General features: G+C 43.0%; 1 protein-coding gene across 2 annotated transcripts in view; it reads left to right on the top strand.

Annotated features, from left to right (window-relative positions):
• TMEM255B (transmembrane protein 255B) overlaps window positions 1–17,691 on the top strand; it is a 42,477-nt gene continuing 24,786 nt past the window's right edge. For both annotated transcript variants that reach the window (XM_066383564.1, XM_066383563.1), the window contains exons 1-3: window positions 1–186; window positions 6,219–6,361; window positions 9,790–9,852. In XM_066383564.1, the coding sequence (XP_066239661.1) occupies window positions 132–186; window positions 6,219–6,361; window positions 9,790–9,852 (261 nt within the window). In that variant the 5' untranslated portion in view covers window positions 1–131. The remainder of the gene's footprint in view (window positions 187–6,218; window positions 6,362–9,789; window positions 9,853–17,691) is intronic.

Raw genomic sequence — 17,691 nt, 5'->3', positions numbered from 1 at the left:
GGAGGTGAAGGAGAGAAGGGGCGGCGCTCAGGGGCGGCAGATCCCTCGGCCACCGCGCACCTCGACTGTCGCTGTCGCTGTCGCACCGGGAGAGCTGACCCCGCGCGCGGTCTCCGAGGAGCAGCCCCGGGATGCAGCCGCCGGCGCTGCCGGTGCCCGGGCCCCTGGCCCTGCTGGACACGAGAGGTGAGCGCGGCCGGAGCATCCTCGCGGGCTCCCCGCCGCCTCGGAGTTCCATCTGTGCGACCCTTGCCCTGGCGCAGGCCCTTCTTCATTCGTATTCTCTCTCCCCCTTTCTTCCCTCCGCCTTTCTTCTGTGTGTCTCTGACTTTGTCTCTCCCTGTCTCTCTCCCGCTATCTTTCATTACCAACAAGAGACGATATGTATGCATGCGACCATTCAAACGGTCCTCCTTTCCGTCCCTCCCCCATTCAGTCTCTAAAAATTTCTAGAAGTTCCTTTCAACGAGCCAGGTAGCTGCTTCTTGCTCAAACGTGACAGAGGCGCTTACAGCTGCGTTCGGTGCTGCCCCATTTCGGCGCGCGCCCCCACCGACGTCTCCCCTACAAAGTCCCGGAATCTCTAATCCTCTGATTTCCAGAATCAAGACCCGATGCAGCCTCGAAGCCAGGCACGGGCGGGGAGACAGGAAACCTGTTGCATGCTCACAAATTGGGAAGCTGGCCCAGGTTCTCCACTGGGAAGTGGCCAAGATGGGAATAGTGCTGGGTGTGTTTTCCTAAAGGGGAGAGGGCAGCGAAGAGTTTGAAAAGAAAGGAAAAAAAAAAGTTCCACAGTAAGGGATGCTCTGACAGACGGGATCTCCGGGGACCCTGCCGCTTGCTTCAGAAGTGATCCAATAGAAAACTCCAAGTTTTTAACCTCATAACCCTGTTTGGAGTATCTTTGGATACCCTTTTTTTAAAAAAAAATCCAGATTAGTAATGTTGTTTGATTTTAGAATAATAATCAAGGACTCTGGCTTCTCCCTCAAAGAAGCTTCTATATCTGCCACTCTCTAAAGCAAAATACTCTATGGCAAAATTATTTATATATGTTTTCATACTTCAGGAAATGAATTACTTATTAATGTTTAATAGTAATAACTTTGTTATTGACTAGTTATTACCATATTATTATGCTAGAATGATTTGAAGGTTTTAAAATAGCAATTGACTTTGTTTTTTCTTCTGAGTAAGAATTATAAATTTAAAAAAACACTAGGAGTCAGTCTTTTGGGTAAAAACACTAAACATTAATGTTGCTGGGTGGGATTATGGGATTGTTTATACCTGCTTTTTATCTTGTAGAGGTATCAGAAGAGGAGTCAGACTTGGGGAAAAGTGGTGAAATGGAAAGTTATATTGAAAATTATAAAGTTATATTGAAATGGTGAAATTATATTGAAGATTTTTATGAGCACAAAGATGTGTTTAACTTTTTACTCTGTGATTAGCATGTCAAAATGTCACTAATCAATTTGACCAGGGCTGACCAAATGCTCCCAGCCTAGTGGATCTGATCAGATCCTTGTTCATCACTCCAGTGTCCCTGAGGGGATGAGTCAAGACAGAGACACAAGCTTAAAGAACCACGATACAGTCCCAGGGGGTTTGCAGACATCCCAAAAGGAGCTAGGAGATGAGGCCCATAGAAGGTTCCTACTGTGGTTTGAAGCAGATGCTTGAGCCATCCAGTTAATTATTCAGGGCATAATAGATGTAGATTGCACTTAATCAAGAAAAAATAGCAAAACAAAATTCTTGAAGGAGGAGGGCATTTGTCTGATAAATTTCTCAAATACTCAGTCCCATAAAATTTAGTTTAGGAGTCCTATTGCTCTTAAATCACATTTTAACAATCAAAACATTGGAATGGAAAACTAAGGGAAAAAACAGTCAAGAAAGAATAGCTGAAGAGGAAGTTACACTAATTAAAGGCAATTTGCATTTGGCTCTGTTCATGGATATTTGGAGGCTGGGAAAGGAAATATAGAAAATAGGAGAGATTAATCCTCTGATCCTGACTGAATGAGACAAAGAGAGTTAGACTGCTTGGAGAAAAGCTAAAGTTGCTACCCAGTAACTAGATAGTAAGTTATCATTAATATGGTTATTTTATGAATTTCCACAGGAATAATTGCATTAACTTCCAAAATATAGAAGATATATTTTAACTTTTGTGTCCTTTTTATATATTTTTTTCAATTTACTTACCTTTCTAAAATTAATTAACTAGAGTAGAATTTTGCCCACGGGGAGGTTTTCTCTCTCTCACTCACTTGCTCTCAGAGTGGCTTTGCCATTTCAGTCCTCTGTTTCCCACAGACATCCCACATCTGCTGCCATCATTCCCAGAACTGCTGGTCTCTCTGAGCCTCAGGCAAACTACCTTGTACATATGTCTTTGGTTTCAGGCTTCAAATAAATGCAAGAGAATAAAAGTCATTGCTGTCTGCATGCACACTTCTTTGTAAATAAGATGCTGTAAATATTAAACAAGGGAAATGTCTACTATAGGGAACTCCCAGGACGTGTGCAAATGCAGTGTCCCAACAAGCATGAAGTGTCTGCTTGCGTTTGGGGCTGTTTTCCTGTAAAACACTCCTACAAGTGTTTCACCCTCAACAATTCTTTTATATTCGTAATCAAAATTGCTAGAAAACAACAATGAAAAGAACAACTGAGCAACAATCAGGTAAAGCTATATTTACTTCTCTTGCTTGTAGATGAAGAATTCTGTGGTGCTTCAGAGAACTCTTTCCAGAGTTGCACAAGAACTGTATAGGTTTATATTCTGTTTTGTAAGGTTAAATTGTACTTTTAAACTTACTTTCTCCTTGCCTGACCTGTGGTGGCGCAGTGGATAAAGCGTCGACCTGGAAATGCTGAAGTTGCTGGTTCAAAACCCTGGGCTTGCCTGGTCAAGGCACATATGGGAGTTGATGCTTCTTGCTCCTCCCCCTTCTCTCTCTCTGTCTCTCTCTCTCTCTCTCTCTTCTCTCTCTCCCTCTCTCTCTCCTTTCTAAAAAATGAATAAATAAAATAAAAATAAATTAAAAAAAAAAAAAAAACTTACTTTCTCCTTAAAAATATTTTGCTTTTCAGTCCCAAAATTCCCCTTGTAGAAGTTAATCCTAAAAATGTGATGAGAAGTGACAGATTTATATATAAACATGTTTTTTTATATTGTGGGTTTTTAAAAATAGACTTCATTTTGTTGGAGAAGTTTTAGGTTTACAGTTAAAATTGAGGGGAAGATACAGAGAGTTTCTATACGCCCCCACATCCCCCACATGCACAGCCTCCCTATGATCAACATTCCCACGGGAGAGGGACATCAGTTACAATCAGTGAACCAACATTAGCACATCATTATCACCAGGATCCATAATGTACACTAGGGTTCATTCTCGGTGTTGCACATTCTACAGGTTTGGATAAACCGTATAATGACATAAATCTACCATTACAGTATTATACGGAGTAGTTTCACTACTCTTATAAAAATCCCAAATACCCTCTGCTCTGTCTGTCTCTCTGCATTTTTAAAAAATAGTTAAAAGTTAAAAACAATCAAAGGTACAACAGTAGGGATAGGTGAACTGACATGTCTATTTAATGGAATACACAATTATAAATAAGAATTATGTTTAGAAAATTATTTCAAAAATCGAACAAATTCTTACAGTTTATTAGGTGAAGAAAAAAAACCCAGATTTTAAAAGCATTTTGGTTCTAATTTAAGAAAGACCATAAGGATGTATATACTTGCCAATTTTGGGTAATGAGGTTACTCTGAATTTTATTTTTTCTTTTGTGTTTTATTGTACTTTATAACTGTTCTATAATAAACAACTATTGCTTTATGAACAGACTAAAAAGCCATATGTTTTTAATATAAAACTTACAGTCTTTCTTTTCCTTATAAAAATGTCATTATCACCTTGGTTGTATTTTCCAGCCCCAATTAGGGTTAGTTTCTAGTTCACAAATATGAGATTTGTGAGAAAGAGAAATTCCTGAGGTCATTGAAAAGTTTAGATGCTAGAAGGGAAAAAAAGGAAGTGTGAAACTGAAAAAAGACAGGTGGGGAGAAAAACCCAAGGGTGCTGGAGCTGGAGTTAGGATGGCCTATTCAGGGTTGGCAAATGCACCTTAGCTCTTTCTTCCCACGCTCAGGGCAGACACAATTAATCAATCAAGGCACCTCTCAGATTCCCCGGCATACCTTGACTCGAGTTAGCACTTCTTCACCATCTACAAAACAGCTGCAGGTACAGGAAGTGACTTACTTCTGCTCATACAGCTGGCAGGGCATGTCCTCTTGGTAAGAGTGCAACAGTGGCCTGGGTATCAGGCCACATGGGTTAGCATTCAGCCAGTGCACTTAGGACAGAGCACCTTGGGAAAGATGATGGGCCTTAGGGTGGCTAGTTTGACTGGATATAAGGTAGGAAATGTCACTCTAGAATATGTGCTGAGTTTAAAAACATTGGGAGATGTTGCAGAACCTGTGTCTGAGTGATGTGGCTGGTGGCATCGTCACGGGCAGTCAGCATCATCTCCATGCTCCTGTGCTGTCTGCTCATGCATCCACTCATGGGTCCACGCAGACATCCACTTACAAGTTCACTGTGGGGTCAATTCATTAGTCACCCCTCACTGCTCGTTCAGCAAAAACTCTGCAAAAGCTACTGTGGTGGGCCTGAAATCCCACTGCCAGGGCATGTCCGAGGGGCTTAAGTGGGAGATGTGGCAAGTGGCTGCCCCCTAGGGGCTACAATCACAAGTTTGTTGTTGAAATGCGGTAACCTTTTGAAGTGCGGGCTTTAACAGGGCCTAGAAGACTTGCTTTACCCCATGCTCTCGATGAGGGGTGCACTGCGCCATTGCCAGTGGCCAGCCCTTTCCCGTGTGGCTGGGGCTGCCTGGCTGGTCCATCCTCAGAGGATGAGGAGGTTTTATACAGTGCATCCTTGTTTCTCTGTAGTTTATTCTCAACACAGCAACCACAGTACTGTGGGAATCAGAAAAAAGGAAACCAGAGTACTGTACTCCCTTCTTCCTCTGCTCAAAACTCTGCAACAGCCCAGCTCCCTCATGGTACAGTAAGGGCGGGTATGTGCCTCTGTCCCTGTGGAAGCCGGAGATACGCCTGCAGCGTTAGGGAGCCAGAGAGAGGAGTGCAGAGCAGAAGGAACTCGGGAGCCTGATGGCTGGGACTGGAATCCCAAACATCCACGTCTGAGTCTGTAGAGGCTGGGCCAGGGCTTGCAGAGCAAAGCCTTGTGGGTAGCATTGGAGACAGGGCCACCTGTGCAGAGGGGAGCCCCCTCCTGACTCCACCCTGCCGTGCTGAGGTCCTGGGAGCTGCAGGCAGCACTTGGGCCCAGACCTTTAGGGGGTGGGGAGCTGGTGGTTTATTATCTCAGTGAATGAATTGATCTTGTCCCCTCCAGGGTGAAGGTAATAGGTGGTTTAGGATGAGGTTCTTGAGAGAAGCACCTTCCCCAGGGTCTGGAGGGAGTGGGCATGCCGTGGGCTCTGTAGAGTCTGAGAAGGGTGCTAGCGAAAGGAGAGTGGGGGTCTCGCGTGGAATTCCCCTCAGCCCCAGGAATGAAGTGTCTTTCCTGAGACATATGCCCTTACTAGGTCAGTATGCTTAGTCAAAGCAAGTTTTTCTGAGTTTGCACATTGCTTTATGGTTTTGTGCAATTTCTTCCTTAGTGTGTAAGAATCCTGTTCTTGGGTGTTGCAACCTTGACTTGACATTAAGCTTTGCTGATAGGACTGCAGAAGTGCAAATCTTTGGAGGCACACCTTCTAGAGTGTGAAAAGAGTCTAAACGCCAGCGATTGAGGTGGTCATCTGAGCTAGTGGTTGCAATCAGATATGAAGCTGTGTTCTGCATCAAGTGCATGTACACACACACACACACACACACTTGATTAGGACACCATGCTTTTCTTTCATCCTCTATTTTGTTTTAGAGTCAGAGGGTTCAAAATGGTTAAGCTTCAGTATACCTGATGTAGGCACTGGTGGAGGAGAAAGTAGTGGGCACGCATCCCAAGTTCTGGGACAGAGAGGACTTCTAGAGCCTGCCCTGCTCAGAGAGAAGAGCCACGTGGACACCAAACGCACGCCTGTTTGCCGAAGCCCTCTCTCTGAGCCCCGCCCCTTACTAACGGCTTCCTCGTTTATTCTCCTTCCAGAAGGGTTTATGAGAAGAAAGAAGACTTCCCTTTGGTTTGTGGGGTCTCTGCTGGTGTTGTCTGTCCTCATCCTGACCATCGGTCTCGCTGCCACCACCAGGACGGAGAATGTGACCGTGGGGGGCTACTACCCAGGGATCATTGTGAGTGACGGGGTCCGGAGGTCTGAGGGAGGGGCATGACAGATTTCTGTGTGGTGGTGACACACTTCACTCCAGCTCCACAGAGTTGGAGGTTTAGGGCATGGGAAGTTGTGTTGGTGGCTGTGGTTGGCAGAATAATGGCCCCCCAAACATGTGTCCTATTCCCCGGGATCTGTGAATGTGGTGGACTACACAGCAATGGCGGGTCATGGTCCTGCATCATCCAGGTGGCCCAGTGTTAGAGCAGGGTCCCTAGAAGTAGAGGAGGGCACAGGAGAGGCATCACAGCCATGTGCTAGGGGGTGCTGATGATGGGGGAAGGGACATGAGACAAGGAGCGCGATGGCTCTGGACACAGGGGAGGTTGGGACCAGGTTCTCCCCGGAGCCTCCGAAGGGGGCCAGCCCTGCAGTACCGGGATTTCAGTCCAGTGACACCAAGCTGACCAAACCAGTCTTCGGAAAATGGACATGAAGCTTTAGAAGACATCTGCCAAGAAACCTTGATTGCTGATCACATTAATAAGGTGTTCATGTGGGAACAACAAGAAAATGACAGCGAATCAGATCTGGGAAGAAGCGATCACCTAAATTTAGAATTATCAGGAAGAATTTTTGAACGATAAATTCACATCTATTGTCATTGGCAATAAAATTTGCTCCAAGTGTCCGAATTGTGCACAAAAAGTGTCTGTGAAATTCATCTTTTATCAGCTATAATGCCCTTAAAATGCCCCAAAACCTTGAGGTGCTGTGTCATGAAATGCTAAACCAGGATATTAAAAAAAAAATTAAGCTCATTAAATACAGTACTCTCATTAAAAGTATTATTAAGGTTAGTAATAATATTGATAACATTTTTAGTAAAGATGAAAAAAGGTTTTGGCATTCTTAGTATTTAAAAATATTTTATAAAAATAATTTATTTCATCTTTATATTCTTTATTTTGACTTTTTGTGTATGCTTTATAAATCAACATAATTTATATTATTGAATATAAATTCTGAATGCAAACTAACGGAGACGACAGATGAACTTCAATTAAAGAAAATGTGAATAAAAGTCCCTTCCTCGGAGATCTCTGTCCAACTCGGAGACTTATAGCAAAGAGCGGATCTCAGGAAGAAACGGGCTGTATAGTAAAAACACCTCCACATTTTAGAGAGAGGATTTTTTTTAATCCAAAGAAATGGAATTTAGTGAAACTTAATAATTAATACATTTATGTCAGAGTAGAATTTTGATATTTTGAACTGCGGCATTAGAGTGTGATGTGTGAAGAAAACATTCATCTCCCCTTACTGCTTGAGAATTCTTAAATTATTGGTAAAAACGCCATCTGTGCATACAAGTCCATCTCCTAGATACAATTATAGGTAAAAGGTATCTGTAGACCTAAATTTTTAGTCCAATTTTTAGTGCATTAAATTTGATAGTGTGTTCTTAAAGGACCAGCTGTGCTGCCAGTCAGCTGATTAGCTGTCTCCTGACCGGCCCCAAAGGGCCCTCAGAAGTCAGGTGTGCAGATCACACCTGCTGCGTGAGGGTGGCTCTAGAGGAGGGCCCCAGTGCCGTAGCCCCATGTTGCTTGCGAAAGGCTTGTCACCGGCTGCTCTGAACAGTGTCGTCCATGGGCATTGCTGAAACTCCAAGTTCTTTAAGCTGAGGGGAAACTAAGAAATTCTTCTCCTGGGTAGGCCTGGAAGATGAGGCACACCTGTCTCCTGGACACACTCAGGTAAAGGGACCCCAGTGCGCAGCCCTCGGATTCTTCATTTTGAGATGAGCGTAGCCACGTCTGTGTTTCTCCAACAAGCCGACATCACTTCCTCCAGGGGGTCCAAGAGTCTAGGCTCTCTTGAGGAAGAAGAGGACGGATTCTCAAGATCCCCTAGCACTGGTGGTGGGATTCAAATAATTCAACAACCGGTTCCCTGACCTAATGACCATTTTAAGTATTAAAAAAAAAAAAAGATATACTGAAAGGTAGTTTATTACTTCATGCATTTAATACTTAAATAAGAACAATAAAAGGTATACAAAACTAGATTATATTATAAGGAAAAGTTTGAAAATATTAATGAAAAGGTATTAATACCTGACAAAAAACAATGAAACTGTTATTTAAGATATTTCCATATTGCTTCTTGATTGGCGTCCTCACTTGCAATTGTTTTCACCTATGGACGAAATGAGCATTACTACAGGCGCTTAGAATACGCTATTGCGCAGATGAACATTAAAAAGGAGTAAGAAATGTAAATTTGTGATTTCCACATTGGGCGGCTGCCCAGGCGCCCACCTTAGAGAGAACCCTGATTACAAGTGCCATTTTAACAACCATTTCGCTGAATTCAACAAAAAATTAGGCATCGGTTCTGCTGAACCGGTGCGAACTGGCTGAATCCCAGGGCTGCCTAGCACCCTCCATCTCCCCCTCTTCTTCCCCAAGGTTATGTGTCTGCATACTCACTTGAGTCAAAAACTCATCTCTGCGTGGTGTCAGCCGTGTCATGGGTGACTGGTAACTCTTATGAAATACCTGTGGTTGTGGTTTCCTAATATCTTATCCGAGGAGTTCTTCTCTGACTATGGGACTTGAGGCAGGCCCAGGAGAAACATCAGGTGGGCCACTCACCTGACGACCAGGTGCAGAAGATGAGCTGTGAATGGTCTGGGCCACCATGGGGAGGTGGTCCTCTGTAACAGGCAACGGGGACACTCAGTGCTCTCTTTCCTTGTAATCACAAGTGAAACTGACCTAAGAGTTAAAATGTTTAAACATAGAAGATGAGATGGATCATGTCTTAGTAGTTTCTATTCCAATCACCGAGCCTGAGAAGCCCACCCAAACATGCATGGACCCATCTGCCATTTAGTGGTCAAAACTCTGAGAGGTGGGAGTGGCCAGCCTTGGCCCTTTGATAAAATGTTTTTTGGTTTTTTTTTTCAGAGACAGAGAGAGAGTCAGAGAGAGGGATAGACAGGGACAGACAGACAGGAACGGAGAGATAAGAAGCATCAATCATTAGGTTTTTGTTGCGACACCTTAGTTGTTCATTGATTGCTTTCTCATATGTGCCTTAACCGCGGGCCTTCAGCAGACCGAGTAACCCCTTGCTCCAGCCAGAGACCTTGGGTCCAAGCTGGTGAGCCTCGCTCAAACCAGATGAGCCCGTGCTCAAGCTGGCAACCTCGGGGTCTCGAACCTGAGTCCTCCGCATCCCAGTCTGATGCTCTATCCACTGTGCATCGCCTGGTCAGGCCTGATAAAATGTTTTAAGGGCGGCAGTCTCCTGTGCATTGTTTATTGTGAATCCATGTTAACACAATAAATTAAAATTAATAAAAATTAAAAAAAAAAGTCAGCATCAAGCCACCAGGCATGCTAACTGGGTGCTTTCTCCTTGTTTTTCCTTTGCTCTCAGCTGGGCTTCGGATCTTTCTTAGGAATTATTGGCATCAACCTGGTGGAGAATCGAAGGCAAATGGTAAGGAAGTGCATTGCTACTTTCAAATGGCGATATTTCATCTTTTCTTTTTATGGCTGAGTAGTGTGGCATTGTTTTCTTAACTTCCTTTTTTGAGTTGCTTAGATTGTAAGTGTATGAAAAATACAGTTGATTTTTCTATTTAGTCCTGTATCTTGCAGCCCTATTGAAATCATTTATTAGGTCTCAGTTTTTTGTTTTTTTTTGTTTTGTTTTTTAAAGTGGATTCCTTAGGATTTTCCATCTATAAGATTAGGTCACCTGCAAATAGAGATAGTTTTGCTTCTATTTTTCCAATTTGAATACTGAAGTTCTCATCTATGGCTTTAGTAAAAGAAATGTGGGTCTTGGAATGCAAGGGTGAAACTCCAGAAATGACAGCTATGTGGGGCCCATCCCCCCAGTTATCTTGCCTGTACACTGGGCAAGTCAGGGCCACCCCAGTTCCTCCGAGCAGAGCCTCTGACTGGCATTGTTTGTGATGTCTACACAAGACCATTTCTGCATTTTCAGAGAAAGCTTTCTTCCAAGGCTAAGTTAGTATGATAAACATATACTTTACCATCATAATTTAATGTTTATGAAAGCTGAAACCTGTGTCCATCATTAGTAGTGTTGTGATTCCGGGAAACTCACCTGACAGATGTGCACCTCAGTTTCTTCCTTTTTAGGGGTGCTGGGAACACCTGAGTTGAAGCATGGGAGGATATCTAGCACACACTGGCTCGTAACAGCTGTCCAGAGGATAGTAGCCATTGTTGAATACTGTATTTAGGTACATAGGTTAGTCAGGACGTTCAAGTCGTTTCCAGTAGAGACAATAGCAAGCTGAAAAAATGTCAGCTGAAGGGAGACTGCTTGTATTTCAAATGCTTCTAAATACAAAGAATACTTTCTTTTTATTTTAATTTTTTTACTACAGAAAAGTTTAAACATTTGCCAAAGTAGAAAGACTAGCATAACGAACTCCTCTGTACCCATCTCCCAACTTCAACTATTGACACAGGGCCAGTCTTGTCTCATCTCCCACCCGTTTCTTCCCTTCTCGTATTGTTTTGAAACTAATCCCAGACATGGTGTCATTTCGTCTATAATGATATCATTACATGGTATCATTTCACTCTGTTCAATTTAATCATTAGAAGTAGCTTCACCATTATCTCTGCTCTTTATTATGTTAGTCTCCAGTGATATCTAAAGAATGCACCCAACTGAGTCAGCTTTTGATGTTTTTCCACTGATGAATGAGTTATTTCTTTTTAGTCACCGACACAGACATATGAATCATTGATTTCACTAATAGTCCTACAGCCTAGAATGGTCCCACAGGCCAGAGAAGAAGTTAAAGGCCCTAAAACATTTGTTAGCTGTTGGTCTGCTCTATATCCACCATATGTGTGTGTACACACACACACACACACACTCACACACACACAGAATCTTCCTGGAGTATTGTTTAAAAGACACTGAGCTAGAAGAACCAACAAGAACTAATAAGTAACTTATAGATCAAAAACATTTCCTACAAAAGGTTAAGGTATCCGCCTTTGTCTGTCTGGCCGAGAAATACCTTTTTTTTTTTTTTTTTAAATTCCTTTGAGTGTTGTGTCAAAGAGGGCTCCTGCCTGTCTTCCTCCCCACTCCTCTGAGGACTACTGTCCCCTGAAGATACTGGCACCTATACCTTCCAGCAGTCTGGTTAATTTTGGGAGAAGGGTGGTGAGTTGGGGTGGGGGGTGAATGGAGAAGCCACTGGGGTTGCCCTCCTTTCCTGCCACCTGGTCGACTGGGGTGTGTGTGGTAGAAACCAGGTCTGTTTTCTTATAAGAAAACAGGTCAATTCCCAGTATGGAAGCACCTGAGTGTTGAGGCTTTTGAGAATGTGAGCCTGTCCCTGAGGAGGCTGGCTTAGCGCTCTGATGACACAAGAACTATTTCTTTGGGTGGCACCTGCAAGGATTACCAATTGGACTTCTGTCCTGTCACTTGCTGGTGTGTGAACTGAATAGACTCCTTGACCTTTGGCGACTGGTCTCCATTCTATCCACATGGCCTCGGCATCGGGACCCTGGTCCTTCTGTTCCTTCTTGTTTGAAGGATCCGGCCACAGGGGCTGTGGCCAGTCTTTCCAAGCATGCAAGGCTCCCTGTGCAACTCAGAACATGTTCCACTGCACTAACCCCGACCTTCCCACACCATGGGCTGCGAGTATGTGTGGGGTGTGGCTCTCTAGCCCGCTGCTCATTGGCATCTTGTTCTTTTGTTGATCTCCTCTTTGTGAGCGCCTCTGAAAAGATGTGTCCTGCAGTCCTGCAGTCCAGCTCAGAAGCGGCGTTGGTGGATGGGCAGGTGTGAGAGAGCGCCTCTGTACTCCGCTGCTCCTGGGAGCAAACATCTCGTGATACAGTGACTTAGGTCTATCATGTCCTCATGGGGAGAATGTATGTAGGACCAGGTGCTCTGGGTCTCTAGTTTTGCAGCCATGTGCTCACAAAAGTGACCTGTCTGAACTTTTATTTTTCCTGCTGGGTAAGCCATGTTCACATGAGGGCTGTTTGGAAAATCTAATCAATTTTCTGGATTGATCCAAATATCTGCCTGTTTAGAAAGGGCCCTGGGAATTTGCTGGTGGAAAGCTAAGCCAGGCCTGTTTTTGCTGCCGCTCCACAGAGAAGGACGTATAAGTAGAGTCTCATGTCTGTTAGAAGGGGCAGGCGTGCGCATGGGCATCTCTTGAGAAAAAACGGAATGATTGATTCCATCTCAAAGCTATTTTAACCATCCCCTCCCAGCAATAACCATCAATTACTGTCAATAACCATCAATACTGTTTAAAGGGAAGCTATTACTTCTCAAGCATTTCCTGTGCATGGATTGTTGTCATCTACCTATTTCTTTCTTCAGTCAACATTTACCAAGCACACTCCATGTGCAAGCTGTCAAGTTAGGTGCTAGGTGGGGAGGTTCTGACCTGACAGAGCTCAGACTGTGTACAGAGCCTCAGCGAGCACCATGCGAGGGGTGCAGGGGGGGCACAGAAGAGTCAGTTGAGGCTGAGAAGGGCCCACAAGGGTCCATTCCAAGGCTGGGAGGAAAAGGTGGAGCTTCTGGTGGAGAAAAGCTGAACTGAGCGCAGGAGAACCAATGGCAGCACGGGCCTGTCAGAAGGTCATTGTGGAGTTAACCCTGTGTCTGAACTCATCTCTCAAGCCCGTTCGTAGGATGGGTGATGTGCCGTGGGTGTTCTTCTCCAAATATGGTGGAGGGGCTCCCTGCCCAATCCCACGAGGGTGTCACTGGGTTTCCCATGACCCTGCTGTTCGCTTTCCCTACACATCGTCTCCTCCTCTTTGACTTTGACCCTCATCATTACTTCAAATGTCAACTAAAGTCCTTTTTTGCTCTATTCCCTGTCTCTCTTCGCCTGTTTATCTCTGTGGTTACAGGTGAGGTCCTGCTGCAGGCAACTGATTATGGCAGAGATGTAATTTCTGTGTCCCATAAGAAGAATACTTAGTAGATTTATTATAAGAACAAATTCTCCTGACAAATTATCCTAAGGAACATTCAGAAATGTTTGGTTTTCTATAGGGTAATGGAAGCTCTCCATCTTATTCTATAAGACAGGTTCTATCTCTGACATGAGTGGCTTGTTCTGAAGATGGGCGGGGTAGGGGAGACACTTTTCCCCTTAAGTAGAGCAGAGCCTTTGCTTTGTTCCTGTCGGGACTTCCACCTGGAGGGTCAGGTCATCAATGCCACCTCCTGGATCGGCCTGGAGAAGTCACGGGGTCATTCCAGGCTTCCTTCTCTTCTCTGGGTGCTGAGGGGAGAACTAAACATGAATGAGGGCCACTCCTTACCAAGTCCCTCCGCCTGCTCTCTTCCTCTTTTCCTCTCTCCCTCTGTCTCTGTCCCTCTCTCTGTCTTTCTCTACCTGTCTCTGTCTCTCTATCTGGAATGCTCTATCCCCTGCCCTCACCTTCTTCTGTTTAGTTCACTCCAGCTCCCCCCTAAGATCTCAGCAAAAATGTCAGGTCCTCAAGAAAGCTCCCCTAACCTCCTGGATTCACACCTTTATAGCAGTTATCCTACCAAGCCTTTACCTGTTCGTAGTGACATGTTCCCTGAGACGCGACTCCAGTTTTCTCGCCACCACACAGGCACCTACACCCCTTTGTTCAATTGATGAATGAATCTTTGAAAAGACATGAACTGTAGGTGGAAGTGGTTGCAGTGCTTTTGGCTGAAAATAACATAAATTCCAGCCTTAATGGGCAGAGACTGTGAGGATTTGTATTCCTTCGGGATGTCCAGAGTGGGTGGTTTTACGGTTGGCTGACTCAACGCTTCGGTGTGTCCTGAGCCCTCACTGCCTTCCCTCTTTCCGCTCTGCCCTCCTTGAGGTTGTCGCCCTCCTGATAGAGCAGCACCCAGAGGGAGGAAGCAGAGAGTGCTTTCCTCTGGTTCTCTCTTGGAGACAACTTTCCCAGAGTCCATAACAGACTTTCCCTCTTATCTAATTGGCCGGGTCCACATTCATTTCTAAACCACCCTCTGTCATTGGATTACCTCATGAAGAATAGGCTCAGTTAGGAGCTGGGTGGGGACATCTCCCTAGAGGGATATGACTAATGTGCAAGTGAGGGACCTGGACAAAATCAACATTGGTTAGCAGGAGAGAAAGGAGGCGTGGATGCTGGGTGGGAAGCCAGCAGGATTCCCTACAGAGACCTTTGAATTGGAAAGTCCAGTTTCATACAATGGGCTTTATCATGCGTGTGTCTGAAAAGATGTATCTCATTTCAACAAAGAGTTATTGAGTGCTTACTATCTACCACAAGGGACACAGTCTCTGCCTTAAAATTTTAAATTTTGATGCTATCCAATTTGTCTATTTAGCCTTTTATAGCTTATGCTTTTGTTGTGAAATCTAAGAATTTATCACCAAACTGAGGTCATGAAGATTTACTCTTATGTTTTCTTTGAATAGTTTTATCTCACTGATCAATTTTTAATTCAATGTTTTTTTGGTACATGGTGTAAGGTAAGGGTCCAGCTTTTTAGTCTTTTGCATGTGGGTATCCAGTTGTCTGGCACCACTTACTCAAGAGACTGTTCTTTCAGACCATTCAATGGCCTTGGCACCCTTATTGAAAATCAATTGGAGATAGATGTGTGGGTTTATATCTGGATTCTCAATCTCAATGACGTTGGTCTATATGTCTACCCTTATGCCATCACTGTTTTGTTTTTTAGTGTGTGAAAGCATGGATAGATTTTATTTATTACCTTTTATCTACATTTTAATTTGAGGTAAAATATAAGCAACACATAAAAATGCCTGTTTCTGCTACCATATAACATAATTCTCCACTATGAATATTGTGATAAAGCTAATGAACAGCGTGCCATCACATGGCTTTTCCTATAGCCGGTACTTTACAGCTCTTGCTGTCCGTGAAATCTGAACACATGTAAGATTCTCCTGCAAATGGAGCTAAGTATCAGAGGGTACATAATTAGCTTATGACCCCTCACCACCACACTGTTTTGATTCTGTAGATTTCTAGTAATTTTTGTAATCAGAAAGCATGATTCCTCTCATGATGTTTTTCTTTTCAAGATTGTTTTGTCTAGTTAGGGCCCCTTGCACTTCCACTTGGCTTTTCCATATCTGCAAAAAGGCCGTTGATGTCTGGCTAGGGGTTGCATTGAATTTCTAGATAGCTTTGGGGAATATTTCCATCTTAACAATATTAAATTGTCCAATTCATGAACATAAAATTCCTTCCATTTAATTAGGTCTTTTAAAATTTCTCTCAGCAAGGTTTTGTAATTTTCAGTATACAAGTCTTTCACCTCCTTAGTTAAATTTATTTTTAAGTATTTAATTTTTTTTGGATAATATTATAAATGGAATTTTTTTCTTAATTTCCTTTTCAAGTTGTTCATTGATAGTGTATGGAGACACCACTCATTTTTGTGTATTGCTCTTGTACCTTGCAACTTTGCTGAATTCATTTTTTATCTGCAGTAGTTTTTTGTGCATTATTTGGTATTTTTGGTATTTTCTATATATGAAATCAGGTAAATAGAGATAGTTTTACTTTTTTCCTTTCCAATGTGGGGCCTTCTTTATCTTTTTTCTGCCTACCTCCTCTGGCAAGGACTCCCAGGGCAATACTGAGTAGCAGTGGTGGGAGTGGGCATGCTTGTCCTGTCCCTTTATCAGGGAGAAAGCTTCTTGTTTTTACCACTGAGTAGGGTGTTACCTGGAGGTTTTCATGAATACCCATTATGTTAAGAAAATTCTCTTCTATTTTTAGTTTGCTGAGTGTTTATATCATGAAAGGATTTGGATTTTGTTAAATACTTTTCCTGCATTCATTGAGATGATAATTTAGATAGTTTCTTCTTTCTTCTATTAATGTGGTATATTACACTGATTGATTTTCTTGTGTTGAAGAGCTCTTACACTCCTGGACATGTGGTATGATCCTTTTAATGTGCGGTTGGATTCAGTTTGCTAGTATTTTATTGAAGATTTTTACTTCTACATTCATAAGGGATGTGGTTTGGTGTTTATCCTTTCTTTTCATATCTTTGTCTGACTTAAGTATCAGCATAATGCTGCCCTCATTGAATGTCAGGAGATTTCACTCCTCTTCTAATTTTTGAAAGAGTTGAGTAAGAGTAATGTAATTCTTCTTTAAATATTTGGTAGAATTTACCAGTGAAACCATCTGGTCTTAGCCCTTTCTTTGTTGATTCAATCTATTTACTTCTTATAAGTTTATTGAGATTTTCTATTTTTTTTAAATTTAATTTTGATAATTTGTGTGCTTTTAGTAATTTGTCTCATTCAGATCATCAAATTTGTTGGTGTATAATAATAGTTCATACTACTTTCTCTTTTTTTAAATATTTATTTTATTTTATTTTTTTGTATTTTTCTGAAGTTGGAAATGGGGAGGCAGTCAGATAGACTCCTGCATGCGCCCGACTGGGATCCACCTGGCATGCCCACTAGGGCGCAATGCTGTGCCCATCTGGGGCATTGCTCTGCTGCAACCAGAGCCATTCTAGTGCCTGAGGCAGAGGCCATGGAGCCATCCTCAGCGCCCAGGCCAACTTTGCTCCAATGGAGCCTTGGCTGCGGGAGGGGAAGAGAGAGACAGAGAGGAAAGACAGGGGGAGGGATGGAGAAGCAGATGGGTGCTACTCCTGTGTGCCCTGGCCAGGAATCGAACCCAGGACTCCTGCACACCAGGCTACTACTTTCTTATAATACTTTTAATTTCTATAAAATTGGTAGTAATGTTCCCACTTTCATTTCTGATTTAAGTTGTTTGCTTTTTCTCTCATTTTCTTAGTCTAGCTAAAGACTTGTCAATATCAATCTTTTCAAATAATCAATTTTCAGTTGCATGATTCTCTTTATTGTTTTTCCATTCTCTGTTTCTTTTATAACTGCTTTCACCTTTATTATTTCCTCTATTTTGTTAGCTTTGGGCTTAGGTTGCTATTATTTTTCTAGTTCTTAAAGTGTTAGTTGTCAGTTTGAGATCTTTCTTCTTTTTTATTTTTTGATTTTTTAAAAATATTTTTTTGAGAGAGAGAAAGAGGGGAAGGGAGAGAGAAAGAGAGAGAGTGATTGGTTTGTTGTTCCACTTATTTATGCATTTGTAGGTTGCTTCTTGTATGTGCCCTGACTGGGGATCCAACCTGCAAATTGGGCATGTTGGGATGATATTCAACCAGCTGAGCTGCTGGCCAGGGCTCTTTCTCCTTTTTTATTGATTGCTGTGTGTGCCATGTCCCATGATTAGGCTGTTT

The sequence above is a fragment of the Saccopteryx leptura genome, chromosome 4 (assembly GCF_036850995.1).
Source record: "Saccopteryx leptura isolate mSacLep1 chromosome 4, mSacLep1_pri_phased_curated, whole genome shotgun sequence".
In the NCBI taxonomy this organism is placed as follows: domain Eukaryota; kingdom Metazoa; phylum Chordata; class Mammalia; order Chiroptera; family Emballonuridae; genus Saccopteryx; species Saccopteryx leptura.
Note: the sequence above shows the minus strand (reverse complement) of the source record. Positions and strands in the feature narration are given on the sequence as shown.